This window comes from Apis florea, unplaced genomic scaffold, assembly GCF_048593485.1.
Source record: "Apis florea isolate Af1SG1 unplaced genomic scaffold, ASM4859348v1 contig_3802_pilon, whole genome shotgun sequence".
In the NCBI taxonomy this organism is placed as follows: Eukaryota; Metazoa; Arthropoda; class Insecta; order Hymenoptera; family Apidae; genus Apis; species Apis florea.
In genome coordinates, this window is record NW_028256863.1 from 2,067,585 (window position 1) to 2,089,364 (window position 21,780).

General features: G+C 36.1%; 3 protein-coding genes, 1 long non-coding RNA gene and 4 other non-coding genes across 8 annotated transcripts; 4 read left to right on the forward strand and 4 right to left on the reverse strand.

The window, feature by feature from the left end:
* Positions 1-3: 3 nt before the first annotated feature.
* On the forward strand, positions 4-1,212 carry LOC100868003 (CXXC motif containing zinc binding protein). Its single transcript, XM_003692748.4, has one exon. It carries the CDS (start codon positions 614-616, stop codon positions 1,094-1,096), a length of 483 nt encoding a protein of 160 aa, XP_003692796.1. The 5' UTR covers positions 4-613; the 3' UTR covers positions 1,097-1,212.
* A 460-nt stretch (positions 1,213-1,672) lies between these two features.
* LOC100869822 (uncharacterized) lies at positions 1,673-13,355 on the reverse strand. The gene is given in 10 exon segments (XM_086916367.1): positions 1,673-3,986; positions 4,052-4,221; positions 4,314-5,191; positions 5,264-5,708; positions 5,772-6,389; positions 6,481-6,863; positions 7,023-7,273; positions 7,276-7,528; positions 7,863-8,090; positions 13,230-13,355. Coding segments are annotated over 10 exon segments (3,465 nt in total). The 5' UTR covers positions 13,242-13,355; the 3' UTR covers positions 1,673-3,759.
* On the forward strand, positions 7,449-8,655 carry LOC147656188 (uncharacterized). Its single transcript, XR_015294880.1, has 2 exons — positions 7,449-8,194; positions 8,279-8,655. It is a non-coding gene; the product is annotated as an uncharacterized LOC147656188 (long non-coding RNA).
* Positions 13,356-16,178: 2,823 nt separating the features above from the next.
* Positions 16,179-16,252, forward strand: TRNAN-GUU (transfer RNA asparagine (anticodon GUU)). Its single transcript has one exon. It is a non-coding gene; the product is annotated as a tRNA-Asn (tRNA).
* Positions 16,253-16,609: 357 nt separating this feature from the next.
* On the reverse strand, positions 16,610-16,682 carry TRNAK-CUU (transfer RNA lysine (anticodon CUU)). Its single transcript has one exon. It is a non-coding gene; the product is annotated as a tRNA-Lys (tRNA).
* Positions 16,683-18,234: 1,552 nt separating this feature from the next.
* TRNAD-GUC (transfer RNA aspartic acid (anticodon GUC)) lies at positions 18,235-18,306 on the forward strand. The gene has a single exon. It is a non-coding gene; the product is annotated as a tRNA-Asp (tRNA).
* A 515-nt stretch (positions 18,307-18,821) lies between these two features.
* TRNAS-GCU (transfer RNA serine (anticodon GCU)) lies at positions 18,822-18,903 on the reverse strand. Its single transcript has one exon. It is a non-coding gene; the product is annotated as a tRNA-Ser (tRNA).
* LOC100869942 (uncharacterized) lies at positions 18,904-21,511 on the reverse strand. Its single transcript, XM_031915804.2, has 2 exons — positions 20,910-21,511; positions 18,904-20,043 (listed from the first exon to the last, which is right to left on the reverse strand). Exons 1-2 carry the CDS (start codon positions 21,327-21,329, stop codon positions 19,621-19,623), a joined length of 843 nt encoding a protein of 280 aa, XP_031771664.2. The 5' UTR covers positions 21,330-21,511; the 3' UTR covers positions 18,904-19,620.
* Positions 21,512-21,780: the final 269 nt, after the last annotated feature.

Here is a 21,780-nt window from a genome sequence, read left to right on the forward strand (position 1 = left end):
TTGTAGAAATTAACGCCATCTCTAGAATCGCAAATGAAACTATTGGACAAGAAGAGAAATAATGTGAGAAAAATAATAATAAAAAGATAAAATAAAAACTGATTTTTAACGCCATCTTTACTTTTCTGTTTTTCCAAATCAACAGATAATATTAACAGTAAATTCCTATTCTATTCCTTATTCTTCTCTCACTATTTTCTATTTTTTCTTTCTGTGTTTCATTTACAGCATTTTAAAGATGGCACTAATTTCAATATTTTTTTTTATCATATTTTTATCCTTTTTCCACTATTTGCTCTCTTTGTCTATACTTCGTTCGATTCAAACTTTAACTTTACTGCTTCAGTATATGAATTCAACTGTTTATGACTTTTTATGGCTATATACGATACATTTTAAAAGTAACTAGTTACTACTGATCATAAATATAAGACGACTCGTGTTTTTTGTGCAAAAACATCTAAGTGTTTGTGCAATAAATTTTATAAAATAGTGTCGTCTCTAAATTTGTAAACTGATCATTCATGTCATAACCTCTACGATTATATTATTTAAATATATAATATACAACAAAAAAATTAAAGAAAAAAAAAAATTTCTAACATTCGTTAGAATGGTGAAAATAGCATTGCAGATGAAAGCTACATTGGAAAATATAGGAGAACTAAAACCATCGGGAGGAGAATTCAGATGGTATCTCAAGTTCACTTGCTGCAATTGTGGCGAAGTATCAGAAAAATGGAATTACGTGTCTTTAAACGAATCCACTCCAGCTCAAAGAGGAAATGCAGTGAATCATTTTATTAGTAAATGCAAACTTTGTTCTCGTGAAAATTCCATGAATATCTTAGAAGATTCCATTAAATCATTTATCGCGAATGATCAAGACAAATTTCAAACAATAGTTATATTTGATTGTCGAGGCATTGAGCCCAGTGATTTTTCGGCAAGGGAAGGTTGGATTGCTAAAACTATCAATGGCAGAGAATTTACAGATGTTGATTTAAGTGAAGGAGAATGGGTCGATTACTGTGATAAGATTAAAGAACCTGTTGGAATTTATGAAATTGAACACAAGTTTGAAAGAATGAAGTAATAAGTATTTAAATGAAAAATCTGCAATGAAAGTGTCAAACGCATTAATTTTTTTATTTTAATCTATCCACATATTACGATGTTATATGTCTGCATTAAAATTTTTCTTTACGTTTTTATGATTCTTTTCATTTTCTTTATTCTACCAAATTTTACTTCTGAACAAATTTTTTTTTTAGATAATTTAACTTATACAAGTTATTGCGCATAAATAAGCGGACATTTAAAAGCATCTATAAAACTTGTAATTTTCTAATGTAGGTTATGAAATATTGTGATCAACGAATCAAATATTTATGCATTAGTATTATTATTAAATAAAAGAAAATGTGTATTTGCTGCTAATGAAAATGCAGAATAAGAATCTTATTGCATATTTATGTACATACCACATACACAATCTTTATATATACACAATATTTATTTTATAAAAATAATTAGAATGCAACAAACAGCCTTTATTATTATATTTTGCTATTATTACTAGCTTAAACAAAAAATAAAATAGCAAAAAAAAGTAAACTAAGAATATCAAAAGATTATTTTTAGAAAAAAAATTAAGGCAAATAAATGCACATTTCCAACGACATAATATAATTTATTCATAATCATATAAAAAAAGACCATTTAATCGTGTAAATGGTTTAGTACAGAGAAAACTGCAACAATAATTTCATACTTTTCTTTCAAATTGATTGAAAGTTGCCGATTGTACCCTGCATAAATAATCGGATGACTAGCATTGCGCGTTAGCAGGGGAAAGGTAATGAAAATTTTTTATTCATTAACCAATAAACAAGTTGTCAAAGACTTTGAACAAGATATATCAGTTATGCAATTAGAACTCGTTCTTTAATGTAGTAGTACCTTCGGAATGTATCGGTCTACTTAATTAGTTAAAATAATGAAAACTATAAAGATGATAATGATAAGATGACGATGATGATGATGATGATGATGATGACGATAGTAGTAATAATAATGGTAAAAATAATAGTAATAGTAGAAATAATAATAATAATAATAATAATGAAAAATGATGACGATGACAATAATAATTATTTACTTATATAAGAAGGAAAAAAATTAAATCTTTTTTAAATGAAAATTAAACATACATGTATACATATAGATATATATGTATATATGTATGTATATAGTATGTGTATATGTGCGTGTGTATATATATATGTATAAAATTTTTGAATGAATTGACCTGAGCCGAACATGATTTAACGTGAAACTAGTAAACATTTCACGCGTTACGGCAATAATTCTAAAACTGGCTAAGAAAAATGTAATCACAGTTCCCAACGAAATAGGGAAATAAATCACAAGAGAGGATCGAAAAAAACGATATTACGACATATTATGGTCGATAACTGGCAAACTAGCTAGCGCACTAATATTTGCTACTACTATTGTTTTCTAACTTTTTTTTTTTTTTTACTATGGTCTCTAGCACATCTAACACAAACATAAATATCGTGTGCGTATTATATGTCGCCGCCTCTTTCCAAGAGAACTCGAAACATATAGATCACAAAGAAATAATCACTATCGAAACGCTTAAGATGTAATAATATAATATATAATTATCGATAACGCTATCAGTCTATTCTCACAAAAATATCACTGTGACTGAAAGTATTTCGTTCTACTAAACCGTCAGAGTCAAATTTTTAGGCGTCAAAGAACAAAGAAGAATCTTTATTTTTTCGAAACTATTTTTCGGAAGAACTAACTCATCGACGATAATAAATTTGAATCTGACGATCATGGAAGATCTCTTGACGATTTCTCCGACGCAATACGGTATCGTTTCTCTCTACGAAACTCAGAGAAATATATTCTAGTAATAGCTTTTCTAATATTTACGAACGTCTATATAGCATACAATGCTATTATCAACTAAACAGTTCTATACTACCTTGCTAGATTATTATCTTTGGTATACTAACGGGAAATGTTTGTTCCACCGACAGAATCGACAACTTTGCTCCTAGTTCCATTGTTATCTTGACCATTTTCCTTCGGAAGTAGCAGTTACGAAGTAAAAATAGGAACATTACGAGTTAATATAATATGTATATACGTATGTATGGAAAGTTGGGATGATAACCAGCACGTATATCGTGAACGCGAGGATTAGTCCGCGGATAGGCCCGTGAAGGTACGCGAATCATTCGATCGATAAATCGAAGAAAAGGTTATACCAGGAGTATAAAAAGGGAGAGGGGAAAAAATGAGAAGGATGGAATGGGATATTTTTCTGATTTTTAGCTTTATCCTTACCTTGCTCGAATCCTGAAAAACTTGTTCGAATGAATCGCGTACAGCCGCGGCGTAATCGTGGAACAATGCCCAGAAAATATGTAACCCTTTTAATTTCGATTCTCTTACCATGTGTAAATAGGCAGAAAAATAGATCGATCTCCTTTTAAATAATTAGGTAGATTGAAATTCGACTATCGCGTCGATCATCGGTATTTTTCACGGTGACTCGACACGTTTCATCACATCATTTATAATTCGATTGTAAGATTACACGAAGAAGAGCCGTGGCCGTGTTACGCGCGGTTGCTCGTCGCGGGCCCGTAACGATACAACTTGGTGAAGTTCGCGAGTTAATTTCACGAGAAGGGAATCGATTCTTTTCCGGATTCAAGGCAATCGATCGGTCATTACCGGTTCTAAGCACGTCTGTTTCAAAGTTGCGGACTGATCCTCGAGACTTCGCTTCAGACCCTCAATCGTCTGCATCAGCATTTGCCTTCGCAATTGGGAGAGTTGGTGTTGAAAGATTTGCGAATCTTGGCCGCTTGTATTGGCAATCAGCCGTTCTTGTCGAAGCCTGGCCACCTTTTCCTTCAATGATTTTCTTGAATCATCTAAAAACGTAACAAGGGAAAATGAAAATTATCGTTAATAATATAATCGAGGTATACGTGAATACCTGTATCATCGGTGGCGGTATCTCCATCCGAATTTCTCAAGATAATCTGCTCGCCCAAAGTTTTCTGTATTCTGCCATAAGATGCACTACCTGCGTACACTTTCCTTTTCACCGGCTCGCTTTGCGGGCAATAGGAAGATCCTTCTTTTATAGGGCCCATATCGACCGACCTATGAAAACGAAAAGAGACGATCATTTTTTTTTTCAAATTAGAGCAATTTTATCAAAATATATGGAAGAAAAGATCGATCGACCAGCTAACCTAAAAGTCATTAGAGGTGCCCGTCTCCTGATGTCACATCTTTCCTCCGAATCCGAAGAGCTCGACGTCACTCCATCTTCCTTGCCTGCATTAGATGATCTCGAGCTGCGAAATTCCTTTCGATTAGCTGGGGAAAAAGAATCTCTGTGCGGTAAAATGGCGCATGGCCTGTTAACGAAGTAGGAAATTTGAGATCGTGTTGCGCATCGATCCACGTCCGATCCAAGGATACCGTTGCAATTGAACATTGACACTGTGGTCATCGTGGTTCCCGCTGTTGTAACCGCTGTCCGTCGTCCGTCGTAATCATTAGAATCTTGATTCTCGCAGATTTTTGGTCGAGGGGAACGAAGCAGGCTTCTATCGATCGATTGTTGTTGATTCAACACTCTTTTCGAAACGAGTGGAGAATCAACGGAGGATTTGTTCGAGCCGGATTGAAACGTGGCCGCGGTTGGTAAGGAGACATTGCGCTCGGCAAATCGACGAATCGGAGAACAAGCGTGAACAAATTGTTGCCTCTTAGGACTCGTATGCTCGAGATCTTTGATGCTGCCACTCTGCAATTCTGGTTGGGAATTCCTGCTTTTGGAAAGAGCAAGCTCGATGTTCAATTCTGTGCTTTTGATGAGTTCGACACGCTTGTTGGCTAATCCATTGTGAAACTTTCGAGAAGGTGATGGTACGATAGGTAAACTGTTTTGATTCTTTTGCATATTGACCAAAATATTTTCCGCCTCGAGGATCAGTTCCCGATACTTTTTATCCGCTTCCTTGTCAGCCTCGATCAAGGCGATCTCGGAGGCGAACGTGGTCATATACGTGTTGTCGGTGTTAGTTATCTGCCGTCTAACAAGATTTCCATTCACGTAGCTTACCTGTAAATTTAACGAAAAATAAATGAGCATACGAACACATTCTTCATCATCATTACGATCGATTAAGCGTACCGAATTCGATCGTCTTTTAACTGCATCAGGATCGTTTGTCATGATCCCAACCGCGGGTGATTGCTTATCGTTTAATCGCAGTGGTGACAAATTCTTATTTACATCGTGTTTTTTTCGACGTAAACAAATTGGTGTGCCGCCAACGCTTCTACTACCCTGATTGAAACCCGAATTTTTAAGCAACATCCTCTCCACCAATACGCGATTTAAATTTGCTGTTCCATCCTCATCATCGTTGTTGTCGTCCTCGTCGTCGTCGTCCTCGTTGTTTTCGTGACCATTGTTGCAAGTGGCCACTCCAACCGCACTCGGATCGCGCTTGTCAAAATTCGTTTTTCGACGCTGCAAGGATCTCTTCTTTCGTTTCTCGGTTAACTGCTTCTCATCTGGTTGTTTTTTGTGACGCGCTAACTGCTTTTTCGTCGTATTCTTCGCGCTGATCGTTCTACAAATAAAGAGAAGTGAATCTTAAAATCGAGATCACAATTGACTGGAAATTTAAGCTTACCTCTGAAGCATCGTCGCGTCGTCCCTGCTTCTACGCTTCATCAGTGACTCTCGCAGTCTGGTGCTTCGTCGGGCAAGTTCGCCGGCGAACGCGAAATAAGTACAATGTCCAGTATTGGTGAAGCGTCCGGTACAATCAAGATTGTCGAGATCGAGGAACGAACCGTTGTCGATGTAATCGAAATCGTCGTTGTCAAGGGGATCATTTTCATCGCCAGCATCCCTGGTCGCGTCCAGGTCGGACAGAGATTCGATATAGTCCTCGCAATCGGTCGGATCGCTATCGGACAAAATATCGGTCTCCTTTTCGTAGACGTAACTTTCATCGAACTTGCCCATCATCTCGTTCAATGTGATGTCGTCTTCGGACGATCTGGCGCTCCGCGTGACCGACGATCCGGACGAACCATTTTCGTTCCCATTTTCATTTTCGTTCCTGTTCTCGTCCTCGTTATCGTTGCTGCTGCTACCGATCCCGTTGCTACCACTGCTCACATTGCTGCTGGTGCTGTTGGTGCTGGCGCTGCTGGTACTGCTCGCGCTGTTACGTCGTTGCACGGATAATGCTATCTTTGGCCGAATTTCCATGCCAGACGCTATTCTCCAATTTTGGTTTATCCTACGAAAAATAAGAAGGGTCAAATCTTTGCCTGATCTTCGACAGAATAAATTTGCAAATTTTGAGAAACATATTTTCTGCATATACTAACGGACTCCTCCCGGCGCTAAGACTCTCCTGCTTGAACTCTCTTCTGGCCCGTCCCACTCGTACGCTGCTCGTGTTTACGTCGCTTGCGCTTCCGGATGATTCGGTCAGCTTTAACCCCGAGCCACTGCTCGTCTCGTCAAGATTCAATCTCGATTTGAAACCAGTTGTACTCGAGCCGGAGGAATTGGCCGAGAGCCACGGATTGGTACGGATCCGCGACCGTTCACGAGGCGATTGAATAGTTGGTGATAACAAAGGCGGTGGTATCGAAGAAGGTGGTACAGTTAGATTGCTTCTCGAAGATTCCGCGGAGATTGATTCGTTTCGCCGATGGTATTTCTCTTGTAGCAACGATCTATCCTCATCCAGAAAGTGGTCACTGATCTATTTGATTAAAAGAATTAGCATTATTTCGTGAAATAGATCTTTCTAGAAGTATCTTTATTATTCTTTATTAAAAATTTAGAATCCTAATTTCATGAGAAAAAAAAAAAAAAAATGACAAGTTCACTTTTCAGAACGTTTTGAACTCGATAGACGTACCTTCTTGCTCGGAGTGTTAGTTAGAAAACCTTTTGCCACTTCGTTGTCCACACTCATCGTTCCAGATGCGAAGATCGTGGAAGAGGTAGAAGCAGAAGGTTCGATATTGCCGTCGTATCTTCCATGTCTACGTGCAGAGACACGTGCAGCGGTCACCGGCAAATCCGACGAATCGATCGATTTCTTTGGTCTGGCGTTGTTATTGTTGTTGTTGTTGCTATTGTTATTACCATTATTGTAGCTGCCAGTCCCGTACCTGTATTGGCATTACTTTGAAAGTAATGGGTACCGGTCCTGATATTGATGTAATATTCCGGTGGATAGCTGGTTCCGGGTGAAGTACCGTCCGTTGAGTATCCGGTACTATAGGCACTTTCCGGGGAAGAGAGGTTCACGCTGCCGGTACCTGCTGACGTACCAGAGGATGCAGTCACGGTGCCGCATCGACTACCTTCGCCGTGCAATCGAATTCCATCCACATTTTTCGAAGAGTCGATCGGGTGAACCTGCAAATAATCAAATAATAGCTCTCGAAATTGTTCTGAAAAGGCAGAAGATTGTGAAAGAACGAGTAATTCAGTTAGATTAATGGACGACTCGTTGCTACGAGTCTAATTGGACAGCCACGGCCTATCAGTTTTCTCATTTCTTTTCCATCTGATAATTCTTCTTGCTTTTTTCTTCTTTGAACGAAAGAAGAATCATTTTCGAAGGGAAAAAGATAGATCTGATGGCGAACAGTGATGAAATAAGTTCGCGTCGTTGGAAATAAGTATCGAAAAATAAATACAGTGTCAAAAAAATGATCAGAGGATTAATTTAAATCGATAAAATACTCACTTGGTGCAACGTGGATGATCTGTGAGATCCATGATTACGGGGGGAATTGCAATTAGAGTCAAATCCTTTCTCCCCTTTTTTTCGATCCTTTTTCTTCTTCGAACGCACGATATGTGCCTCCATCCATGTGCGCAGTTTCGTCCCGAACATGATGCGCAACGACGATCGGCCTGCTATGCGGCGCTTTGTTGAAATATCGGCCGTCCTCCTATTCAAAGGCTTCAGATCCTGTCAAGTTTCGACTAGCTTTCAATCACGGTGACGGTGACGTCGAGGATAACGATGACGATGGCGAGAATGATGCCTCGACGATGATGATGGTGAAAAAGATAGTAGGAACGAATCCATATTCGCGAACGAATAGTATCCAACAATGGCGATCCGTAATAAGCTAATCTTCGCTCGAATTATTTTAGGTTAGCGTTTAACCATTTAACATAGAAAACCGAAACGTTTTTCTGCCGCCGTTCCTCTACAATGCAAGTCAACAAATCTGAAATAGAAGACAAGAAGAAGATCCTGTATGCCATCATTTCGTATTTCGATCGGTCATTTCCTTTCTTCGTTCGCGTTCGAAATACGGGAAAAGAAAGAATCGAAGTACACATGTGTGCTCTATAGTATGTCGATACGGGAAAGCTGGCAACTTGACATTTTCATTTCCGGTAACGTCACGCGTTCTACGGTTGTTTCCTTATATTCTTTGAATAATAGTATGTACTTTTATCATTGGAATAAGAAACATACGATATTGTAAAAATTAGATCAAAATTAAACGAGAATTATTACATAATTACAACGCAATTGGTAATAGAGTTTTCCTTAAGAAAAGAAGTAAGTTAGTAATTCAAGTGTTCATGGATGATACTATAATTGTAAAATTATCAAAGATATCGAAAATATAATAGTTTTTAGAAATACCTGAATGTATATCAGAAAGATATAATAATAATGTTAGGATAATTCTTGTTATAACGATTTTTTTAGACAAGAATTTCTTAAAAAACCTCACAATTTGTTATTATATACAAGTTGTTGTTGTTTGTTTGTGAGAAACTCGTATCGTTTAAACTAATACTAACTTCATTCGACGAAGTAAATAGTTAAAATTCATTTTTGTGACGGAATTCTTTTCCAAAAAAAAAAAAAGATTCATATTTTGAAGAAAATAGAGATGCAGTATATACGAAATAAAGGAAGAGGTAAAAGAAGGATAGGTCGTTTTTCATGTCCGGAAGAGGGTAAAAACGGTTACAGCGGAAAGAAGGAATCCGGGTCGTGAAAGGAGCGAAAGCTCCCACTTCTTTTCGACACCACGGTGGCGCGCCGCGACAAGCCATGCTGTCAGTCTTTGGAAAGAAAATAAAAGAAAACAGACTTTCAGATAAGAGGTATCAAAGAAGAAAAGAATAGCGCGAGAAGCTTTTGTTTCGTCCGCGAGATTTTTAAAGAAAACGTGGCAAACATTCGAGGCCACTAGTCGATCGCGAATCAGACGATTAAGAGTTCCTGAAGCCGAAGAGTTCGTCGAAAGAATCGACGACTTGGGGAAAGCGAGGCTCGTTGTTTGAGCCGACGTTCCATTGTCTGACCCCGGCCGAAGGAGAAACGCTATACAAGTAACGAGAAAACAATCATCGAAGACAATGGATAGCGCTATAGGATCGTGGTTTTTATCGTCTAGACGTAGAACAGTGGTGTTGCCCAACTTTATACATTTTGCATATGTATATTTACATTATAATTATATTTTTGATTTCGTTCCAACGACGAATTGAAAATCTAAAAGATAAAGAACTTTTAATATTCCAGAATTTAAATATTAATTTTAAAAGAAACGCATTTCGAATGAAAAGAAGGAAGAAAATGCGGTATGAATGGTATGTTGATATTCCGAGAACAACGAAGCTGATTGAATCGATACGATTATCATTTTCGCGCGGTTTCTTGAATTTCTTGATAAAAGAATCGCTCTCGCCTCTGTTCGATCCTTAACCGAACTTTGATCGTGTGTCGAGGTCAAAGTGCGATCGACCAATGGTTAACGAGGATGCGATTAATTTCATTAAGACGCTGCGCGGTGAACGTTATGCGCAGACGCAATTTCGCCACATTAAGATAAAGATAATCGATCGAGTTTTTCTTCACAAGTGCGAAACAACGCGCATAAGTTATCATGTTTACGATGGATTCGTCGAAACGAACGATGAGAAGGTCATTCCAACCGTAATAGGAGAGAAGTGAAATTTGAGACACCGATGGTCTAAGTTAAGAAGTCATGGAAGAGGATAAACTGTTGAACACAGGGAAACGAGTGGCTAGTGGCTAACGAAACATAAGTTCGGAAAGGGTTCGATCGAGCACTAGTGAGTGGGTGGCTCGCTGCGCCGCGGCGTGTCATGGCGGGGTAACGTTGGTTACCATGGCAACTCTTCGAGCTCTCGCCCCAGCCAACCCCCGGGATCTACGCGATAATTGGATCGATCTCGACCAATCACTCGATCGATCGATATACAATCTATTATCCGTTCTCGTCCGATCAATGCCTCGCAACACAACTCTCACCTTGCTACCCTCGCGTTTCTCGAAAGATATTCCTTTCGAGCGTAAACTCGAACAAGAAGCAAGAGAAATCGGTCGACGCGATTTCACGGTTCGATTCTCGATCGATCGATTCGTCCGTTGGCCTCCCTGATCGATTCTAGTCTCTCTCTTTTTTTCCTGTTTTTATCTCCGTTCACTCATGAATCAGGAGGTCTAAGTATACTGGGGATAAATATTATCTCGTTTATTTAACAATAAATTACGAATTTTGAATTGTGTGCAACAAAGAATTAAAAAATGGAAACCTGAACAGGAGAGACAAGAAAAGTACTTATTTTCTTTATTATTCATCGATGGATATGATCTTGATATTATTGAGGTTATTAATTTTAAATTTTTAATCTTTCAGTGCATAATAAGTGAATGGTGAATGAAAAGAAAATAACTAAACGATTTCGAATCTTTTGTGTTGCAATGTATGTCGAGTGACCTTGACAATTTCTTTCATCGATTTTCATTGCAATGGAATTTATTGATTTCCATTCCAATTGTTTCGAAGAATTCTTAAATAATTGAAATAGTGATATTATACGAGTTTATATTATTTCTATATTTTAAGCATATAATGTGTATCGATTAAATCGAATTATGATGTTTGAAATCGGGAATTAAACAAAATAAATATTCAGAATCTGAACTACAGATATGCTATTGATCGGCTACTTTAAACGATCGAATAGGTCATCGAGTTTCGACGAAATGAACATAGTTATCCTGGTAACTGGAAAAACTAGCTTGTCGCAGGTTTGGTTAGTTGTCGAAGAAACGATAACGGGACCGGTCCCAAGAATATTTATACATGATGCTGAGGTCTCGACTCGTTTCGAGCGGTTTTTTCATCAAACGATTTTCGCGATAGACGCGATAGGAGAGGTAAAGTACGCGTATTCAAAGTATGCAAGGCGGGTGGCTGGCAGGTTGCCAACACATACACTCTGAGAGAACCGGCAAGACGTCCCTTTATTCCAACTCTTTTCGACCTTGCACGTTTTCTTCGCGATCTTTAGTTTTGAAGAGATTTGAAGATGGAACGATAAGCGCGAAAATCGATCTGAAGATGAAATGCGCGTCCTACTATAAATAACTTTCACATAACTCGCTAATGAATTTGAACGAAACGTTAATCAGGATAGGAATGGGAAGGGAAATAGCAAAAAGCGTCCCCCTTTGCTCCAGTTGTCGGCGCACCCTCTCTCGGAAAGACTAATTCAAGCCAACTACCCTCAACGCGCATCCTCGTGACCAAAAATAATCCACCTATCCATTCGTCCGTGTCTATTGGTCGCGCGACGAGACAATGTACCCTTCAGTCGAATGGAAACAAAACTAAATCGCGCTTTCCATATTTTCCCTTTTTCTTCGGCGTAGCTTTTCTTTCGTAGCTACGGATATAAGAATTCTCAGAATAAAGTGCACTGCAAGTCAATTACCGACTGCTTCCCCTCCACTTACCGACAGAAAAACTTATCTCCTTCGCAATCGTTTCCTGTCTTCCTGTTTTACTGTTTCGATTAACGACTAGCTCCCACCCTATACAGATTTTCTATGAGTGATCGTCCTCTATAATATTTTTCAATTCTTTTCCTCTTCACAAAACATTAGCTTGCGCACAATATTCCCGCGAATAAACAATATTGCACATCGCTTGGCGTTTCACTAACCTATAAGAGTCGTGTTCTATTGCGCGATGCAATATTACGTTGATTCAATAACCACTTCCACTCTTCTCGGAAAAGAAACTTTACCCATCATCCTCACGATATGTAACGTTAGTCGTCTTCCGAATCATCTTACTCTCGATAACATTCACGGTTTTTTTTTCTCTTTTCTACTCCCCTTTCTCTTTATCGAAGAAAATATTTCGCGGAAATTCAACTCTTATCCATAAGAGCTTGTACAACGCATCGATGTCTCGCAAAACATCTTTAACAGAACTGGTATTTGACGAATGGAAAAGGGAAAGAAGGGAACGGAAATGATTTCATAGTTTTATCGCGCAAAAAACACGATCATTCGAAAAGGCTGAGACCCATCGTTCTATGGAACGCGACGAAATCTATTTTTGTTTCTTTGTTAAAAATTTCATCGAAAAATGTGCACTATTTGATTGATCATATCTTCGCTTTTTGTTTAATAATATTCGAAATAATATATATTTCAATACTTTTATTTTTTAATATCGTTTTGGATTTTCCCCTTAGCCCACGTTTCAAGGCGTATAGGTTATGTAACGATAAGGTATGATATTACGATGATTGAAATAGACAAATTTGGAAAAGCGCGCAAATAAGATCACAGGAGATTAAAGTAGGATTATTTATATTTCTTTTATCAATTCAAAACGACACGTTATTCGCACGAAATGATTTCATCTTTTGAAAAAAAAAAAAAAACAAAAAGATAGAACAATAATGTTTCGTGCATCAATAATATCCTATTGTAACGAGTCCGAAATCATATGCGAAGTAACAATGCTTGTCATTTCTATCATCGTTATTATAGTAGTCAGAACATGATCGCTCAATGGTTAACCGATAACAATCGGGATATGATTCTTCGCAAATAGAACTTCGTTTAAATAGATGTAAAAAAAATTCCGTGAAACAATTAAAAATAATAGAAATCTAGAAGAAATTGTGTTTGAGAAAACAGTAAAAAATATTGAGAAGTGATTGTTCGTTAATCGGCATGCAATTAAACATGACGAGAAATGAAAGAAAATCGGAACGAAACATCGGAATCGGAATAATTATATTTTTTTACCTTGCTTGCCATTCAACGTCGTCATCCTCCATTAGTTACAACTTCCTCCCGTGTTGAAAATACGAAACCGAGAATCTCAAGGAACGATCTCTCTGTGAGAATAGCGATAATTGCACAATGGTAAAGCAATAATGCGTTTATACGATTCGAGAGCGTGTGTGGACCGTTCGAGAAGACAGAAAGGCACGGCCGCAGTGCGGCCGGCACGCGACACTTGGATATCACTTCTCACAGTAAAATCTCCTTCCTCTCTGACTGTTCTGACGAGACTGAGCGCCGCCGACCACGCACCCTTATTGGGCGAGCACATTGCAGGGCCGTATTCGAATAGGGTGCTCTCCCTCTATTCCCTTCTACCTGCTATCGCTCGCTGCTCGCTCTTTTCCATCAATACGAGTCATCCCAGCATCTCACTCTGGGAACATCGACACGAACGAGACCATACTGACAATGAGAGTCGAGAGACTACCGTGCTTCGGGTCGTACCTGATTTCATGCTATATATGTGTTCCAGAGCTTGAACGATAAAAAGCGACCGATTCCTACCATTCCTATCGTTGAGAGCATGGGAACGACTGTACGTCAAATCGATTAATTCGATTGAATTTCGAGTGGATCGAATTCGATAATCGTTATTATTTAACGTTTAAAAGTTAGGGCATGCAATTTTCATAAATCGATAATTATCGTAATATTAATAATATTAACGAAATATTACGCGCGTTAAATATAAACGAAACAGCAATGAATGGAAGCTATGACCTTGAAGTTTCGATACATCCCTGCAGAAATGGTTAAACGGGACACCCTTCAACAACGTAGGGTAGCCAGATCCAATCGAGGGGACTTTGGAGAATTCCCATTCCCTTCGCCGAGCATTACCTCAACGAATAGGGAAAAGACACGAATTTCCGTAATATTTTCGTAAGCTCTTAACGATACGATTCGATCAAATTTACGAGATACATATGTATGCTAATTATAGATTAATACGATTAATATTTTTTTCTTATCATTTCCTCAAAGATATAAAATTTTCGCGAGAATAAATCATTTGACTCGAGTCATTGAATCGCGGCCAAGTTCGAGATGCAATCGTTTAGCCCTTCTCGACTTTGCCTTTCTTTGTTCACGGCTTTTGGCTTTCGATGAAACGACGAACGAACTATCTGAAAGTATTGAAACCTTTCGCTTTTATACTTCCAAATGAATGCCTTTCGGGGTTGCACGGTGAACAAAAAAAAAAAAAAAAAAAGATTATCGATTGCTTGGCCGAATACCTGCTGCGAGCTTTCTCGCATTTACATATCTGCATTCGGAACTGAATGTTGGAATGTCGGTACTCGTCAATTTTTTATTATCCTTTTTCTTTTTAATTTTTTTTTTTTCGAGCATCTGTTTACTCACGACATCTCTTTTTAATCCCTTGAAAGAAGAAATTTTGAAATTTTCTTAGCATCTTCGATCAAGACAAAAATCAAAAAAACTTAAGAAGAAGAAAGAAAAATATAAAGAAAGCAGAGGGAGAAATATAAAACCGAGGGAAAAAAACAAGGACCGGAAACGTGTGAAGTGCGAAATTGGTAACTGTTGATAGGTGCTGTCCGACACTCACTCAAGATTCATGAGTAAAAATAAATTATATTCTTCGCTCATTCGTGCGTTTCAATAATTGAGCAAACAAAGGAATAGACTCATAATCAATAGAAAGATAAACTAATAAAAACGTTCGTTATATTTCGATGAGAAAATTCGCAAAACATAATATCTGCTCATTTATATAATTATTGTTTATTGAAAAAATTTGGTATATTTAACGGTTGATTTACTCTCCTCTGTACTATCCTTTTTTCTCTCGTATTTTCTTTCTTTTTTTGTTCGAAGACTGGTTGGGTTGGGGCTCATGCAGAACAGAGCAAAGAAGGGTGGAATAGGAATAGGAATGGGTGACGAGTACGCATCTATCGAGCGTAAACGATGCTTACCTTGGTGGCTCGTTAACGACCCACGTAACAGCCATTCGTGAGAGTGTGTTTTCCCTTTCTTTTGCTTGATCCTTGTAGAGTTAGCCCGTCATCGAAACCAACAGGAGAGGATAACGAGTCCTTTGCAAGAATCGGCTCCCTGCGTTCCTAACCTATCTTTCGCAAACACTCTTTACCTGGGGAATACCCTCGAACTCGTTTCAACGTTCCCGCTACGGAATTAACGATTGTCCTTTTCACCATTGAGCAGTCACGCGTGTCATTTTCCTTATGTGTGCTCTCGACTAAATACCACGTGCACACCCCTTTTAACTCACGCAATTCGTCTAACCATTCAAATTCGTTTAAACGAGCATCGCAGTGATGTAATTCACCATGAAATCCAGGATAGACTTCGTGCATATACGTGTATATACATACGACTTTTAGCTGTCACGTGACTAACAAAAACACGCAGCATTTATTCGTTATATACTTACGGAATATATCTGCTAAGGAAATTTGAGCTTTATTTTATCTTTGAAGACAACGACGAGTATAGAAAATGATAATTAAAAGGAAAACTGAGAATCTAAACGTTCATAGAAATTTATTATTTATTATTTCGATGTGAAATTATTCACTGAGTTCAAAGGGATTCGTCTCCAATGGGGATAACTAGTAAATATATTCGTCGAGAACTCGGACATGTAACGAATGAATATTGCATATCTTACTTTTACTTTCGAATATTGAAATAGATTAAATGACGAAACGTGTTTTCAAAAATATTGTCTATCTTATTTATTATTTACGATTTGATGTCTGTTTCAGTTTTTTATAATATATGTCATGCAACAATCTATTATTATTCAACAAGAAACTTGTTAGAATCCTACATATTGTTATCGCTTCCTACTCTTGAACAATTCATTGCATTTAACGAGCAAGATTGTATTATGTGTTAAAAAGAACAAGGCAACAAGCCTCCGTGGCGCAATCGGCTAGCGCGTTCGGCTGTTAACCGAAAGGTTGGTGGTTCGAGCCCACCCGGGGGCGGATTTCTTTTGTCATCGTAGTCGTTTTTCAATAAAGATCTTTGTAATTGGTTACTGATATATCTATTATTTTTTTTATATACAATTTTGTTCGTATATTTATTATTAATGCATATCTATTTTATTTTTAATTTATCGAGAATTATACTATTATTCAAACCTACAGAAATAAAAATTATTTTATTCTTACTCTTACTTTTCTTCTTTTTTTATCTTCAATTTTTTTTAATTGATTTGAAACTAAAAAAAAAAAAAAAAAAAAAAAAAACAAATGTCACGTTATGCAATTCAGTAACGAAGTAAGAAATATTAATTGATTTCTTAGAAATAGCGAAAAAAAATATTCATATCAAATATCCGCCCAACGTGGGGCTCGAACCCACGACCCTGAGATTAAGAGTCTCATGCTCTACCGACTGAGCTAGCCGGGCTGTTGTCATATTTGGCGTATTACAACAATGACATTAAATGTTAATAAAACAAAAAATGAAATATATTTTTATTAAAGTTATCTCTATTGCATAATTCGATTTTTTCGTATTATAGAAAATTTAAACAGTACTAAATATATTTACAAACACTTTGTAAATATTTGTAAATTGTTTTAATATTGGATTTTTGTTGAAAATTATTAAACGTAAAATGAATAATTATTTGATAATGTTTAAAATGTTATACTTATCAGTTCGATTTATTATACTTATCAATCGATTTCATATCTTAAAAGGCTTTTATTATTTCTCAATTTATTTATTGAGATCATATACAACGTAAATGTGTGAAACTTTTAGAAGAATTTCCTTGTTTTATGAGGCTTTCTAACGTCTACTCGAGGTTAGAAAGTTAACTAGCTTTACTTCACTTTACTTCACTGCTGTTTCTTGAAAACTGTTACGTATATACATAAATATATCTAAAAAGTTCCAGAATAATCCCTTCGATATCTTTTCGAAAGCTGAAACTACAGTTGCGTGTCATTCTTAGATGTATATATACAAATAGAATACTCATGAATTTGGTAAACGTATTTTAGTCTTTTCAAATGTAACAGTTTAGATCATAAATTTTGCTAAGGCCGAATATACTGCCTTATTTTCTTAAAGAAGAATTAAATTGATTTGAAAACTTTAATGACGAACAATTTTTTGCTATAATTTTTCGCGTAAAATATTTTAATTACATTAAAATAATTTTTTTTATCAACGGTTGTTATAATTAAAATAGTTATCGTGAAGTAATAAACGAAAAGCAATAATCTAACAGAATTAAAATGGTTATGAATTATAAATAAATATTTTTTTTTTAAATAAAATTTAATAATTGTCAAATCATATATATATTTTCGAAGAAATAAGAATAATTGGTTTTTTTTAAAAAATTCGAAAAGATTAAATTCAATGTAATAAAACATAGACATAGTTATAAAAAAACATTATCATATATTTTAACTAATAATTATATAAATTTAACAATTTGAATCGAAAATATAATAGAAAATACAAAACAGAAATATTTTTTTTGATAATTTATTACAGTTTTTAAGACATCGTAGAAAAAGATTTTTGCTCTTATTCAGGTCAAGAATCACCCCAAGAGTTTTTAAGCGCTCAGTAATATTTAAGCTATCATAAAATGAACTAAAATCAACAATCAAAGATTATAATTATTAAAAAATAATGTAAAAATAATGAATTAAATAATAATACGAAAAATTAATCGTGTGCAGTTAAAAAATTGACCTAATGCCAATGCGAGGACAATGTTGAATCATAAATAATAAAATGAAGATAACCTATTAACATTTCCATTAAAAAATGTTAAACTAATAAAAAATTTAATTCTCAGAACAATAATAAAAAATTTTTGTTTTAAAAAGATCATCCTGTATAATATAAATATAGAATATGATATAAATATTTAACAAAGTATAAAAAATAATCAAAAATAGTGTGAACCTTAAACAAAGAAATCAAAATCGTCCCCTCCTCGATAGTATAGTGGTTAGTATCCCCGCCTGTCACGCGGGAGACCGGGGTTCGATTCCCCGTCGGGGAGTTTTATATTCATTTTTTTTCTTATTTGTTTATAATTATGCTAATTCTTCATGCTACATAAACACATAGGTACATTACTTAATCGTATAGTATGGATTTTGTATCTTTTTCTTTTAACGTCTTAAATTATATTAATTTTATATAATAACTTTAAAATATTATACTATTTTAATTTTTATATTGTACATATATATATATATATATATGCACAATAAGAATAATTGAACATATACATATTGTATATATGTATATACTTTATATATATTACTATATATTTTTTTTTAAAACGTGTTTTGTTAATTATCTAGAAGCGTAGTATAATTTTTATCTCTTCCAACTAAATCTTTAAATAATATATATAATTCTTTCTTAATTAAAAGAATTTTATTAATAAATAATAATATAATAAAAATAGTCAATATATATACATATATTACACGTTTTAAAATTTTTTGTGTAATCAAGATTATATAAAGATAAAGAAAAAAAGAAAAAAGAAAGAAAGTACTTTTTAACCGACGAGGATGGGATTCGAACCCACGCGTGCAGAGCACATTGGATTAGCAGTCCAACGCCTTAACCACTCGGCCACCTCGTCTTCCGTTTAGTTTTGGATTTAATACACAGAACATATTACAATACAAATCTTTTCAATAATTTGTTATTTCTTCAAATTATCGAATTCTTCAAATTAATCTCTCGGCGCAGGAATCATTGAAAAACGAAAATCCTATTGTTTCAAATATATAATATCGAATTGCATAGGTTAATGTTATTTATATATAAATAGAGAATAATTTGAGATCGTAGAATAAATTAATAGTACGACAAATCAAAAGATTGTTCAATAAATTCACAGGTAGAAAAGCTTAATGAAATTAAATCTATAGGAAATTTCGAGAAACTCTGAATCTGGATAATGACGTAATTTAAATATAGTTCATTTATAAAAATATTAGATATTTTACCTATAATTTATTCGTGATAAAGAAGCCAATTTATTCGTGAATGAAAAAATAAAAGTCGTGCGCTGTTTTCAAGATACATGCTAGAACGAAAAACCTTATTTTGGCTGGCTGCCAGAATTTATTTGCTCGCAATGCGACCTGTCCGCCATTGTCGCGCGGAAATTTTTTCAGATTGTCGTTTCGTTGTCCGTTGTTCTTCGAATAAGAATGGCCGTTGTTTATTACGTACGTATGCTTAACACATATGGGTAAAAAATAGATGGATAAAAGCACATAGATATATCGAAAAATTTTTTTGAAAAGAACGAAGGAAAAACGAGAAATGTGATGATCAATTGACGATCGATTCAATGATCGCCCATTACTAAAAAGCAACGAGAAGGTACTTTTTCCGTAAGACAAGTAGTTTCCTCCAAGGTGCCGAAATTGGCCCTTAAGAGGACTTCCGCAATTATCTTCTCGGCAATGATACTTTGTCGAGGCATTGACTTTCTCAATTTGCCGGCAACGTAACGACCAAAAGTCTCAAAATGGTCATCGCAGCTGGCAAAATGTCTCGGCGAGAGTTCGCGACTCGATTCCTTCGGTTGACGATCCTGAAAATTTTCCTGTTGATACTTTCTTCTCAGGTAATCGGTCTGCGCGGTGTTCGATATTCTCCTCGCGTATGATCCTTCAAAGATGATCGGTTGAAAAGCTGGGACAGAGCTAGCTCCCGGTGAGGGTACGGGTGACGGTGGCTCGATCTTGTCTACATCCGTTTGCACAGACTAAAAAACAGTTAGGTTGCCAGCTGTAATTGAATGATATACGGATATATGGGCTATAGTGGCGATCGAAATATAGCATATGAGTAAACGATGAAGAAGTGAATGCACATAAACAGTGAACGTTTAATATCCAAGAGAATCACCCGATTCATCGTTATGAACGTTATATATGTTATCGCATCGCGTCGAGTCGGATCATATTACACCCGTGTCCAAATATGTTTTCGACGAAATAAATAAGTGTTTTATCTAAACATCCAATAAATATTTCGTATATATGAAACAATTGAGTAAACGAATGAACGATCATTTTTTTTTTCCACTTTCCTTTTTTGATTTCGAACGTAATTCCTGCGTGCTAGCGCATGTTGAGTTTCTGGATCGATAAAGTGCCGCAAAGAGAAAGAGAAATAACGAGAGAGCGATGGCTAGAGAGAAAGAGAGAAAATGAATGAAAGGACGAGCGAAAATGAGAGGAAAAGATGGGAATGGAAGAAGAGGCAGAAGCTCGATGTTCGGTATCAACCATATCGAAAGATATGTATGTATTATTCGAGAAATCTCTCTCTCTCTCTCCTCGACTTTTATCATATAGTCGCGATGTACTATGACGCGTTACGAAATGATGAAATGCAAGTAAGTATTTCTTTTTTGCGTGTCAATAAATTTATGAGAAATTTCATATCCTATTTTGAGAATCAAATAAAGTCAAATAAATTTGCTCAATCGTTTACGTATTGGAAGGAGGAAAAGAATGGAAATGAATAGTGGTAGATAAATAGAAAAAGGATTTGTAAGAGAAAGAGAAAATAAGAGAGGAAGGTCTCGATTCGCGCAGTCTTGAAAAAAATTGTACGAGGTCGTACCATCATCTCCTCTTGAGAGAAATCCGTTGGGTTAACCAAAGCATTCTTAACGTCCCTTTCTTCGTCCAATGGACTTGTCTCGTTCTGTTCCGCGACAAATTTTAAAATCTCGTAGTACCATAACGAAGATTTGTATCGTTGCCGAGGATTTTGGACCATCCTCTGCGAGCTCCGTACTTTCTTGTATTCCCTTCTGAATGCAGTTCGGAGAGTATTAATTTTTCGTATCACGGTCTCTCTATCAGCTATCGGATTAACTTCCCTTAATTTCTGTACAAGAGCGTCGTAAGCACGATTTCGAAGCAATCTGTCTTTATATCCTTTATACTTAATCTGCCATAAGCAGGGAAAACTACGATAAAGTTGAATAAATTCTGCAAGAAAGTCGTGCGAATATCCGATCAAATCTGAAGTCGACATTGTTGCGTTCACTCGATTCTTAAACGAATTAAAACACCTTTAATAAATCTTCCAAATGCCAATAAAATGCAGTAGTTTGAAACAACGATTCATTGCACCGCAATAACAATTTACGACCGAACAACATACGCGAAGAAAAGTAGGATAAACGGAGCGTGGATGACTACGCTCGACGTCCAACTGAGGGACCGCTACTCAACACGAGTTCACAAGCTGATCAAACGTTGTATGCTGGTACGCCTGACTTTGAAAACGCGTGTATATACGTTTGCTCAAACCACCTTGTTGTCAATCAGTTCGCTCTCCCTCCAGAAATCAGAAGTTTACTCGTGCTTGTGCAAGCGGTTCTACCACACTTGACTCTCGCAATGACTCACTTTCGCTTATTTTCAGTTTCTTCTTCTTCTTCTTCTTCTTCTTCTTTTTCTTTTTCTTTTTCTTCTTCTTCTTC

What these genes read in the sequence shown, in the direction of transcription:
- LOC100868003 (XM_003692748.4), top strand. Translation starts at nt 614, where the DNA reads ATGGTGAAAATAGCATTGCAGATGAAAGCTACATTGGAAAATATAGGA.
- LOC100869942 (XM_031915804.2), bottom strand. Translation starts at nt 21,329, where the DNA reads ATGTCGACTTCAGATTTGATCGGATATTCGCACGACTTTCTTGCAGAA. An exon ending in TCTCTCAAGAGGAGATGATG is followed by an intron (nt 20,044 to 20,909) that starts GTACGACCTCGT and finishes ACTGTTTTTTAG; the next exon opens with TCTGTGCAAACGGATGTAGA.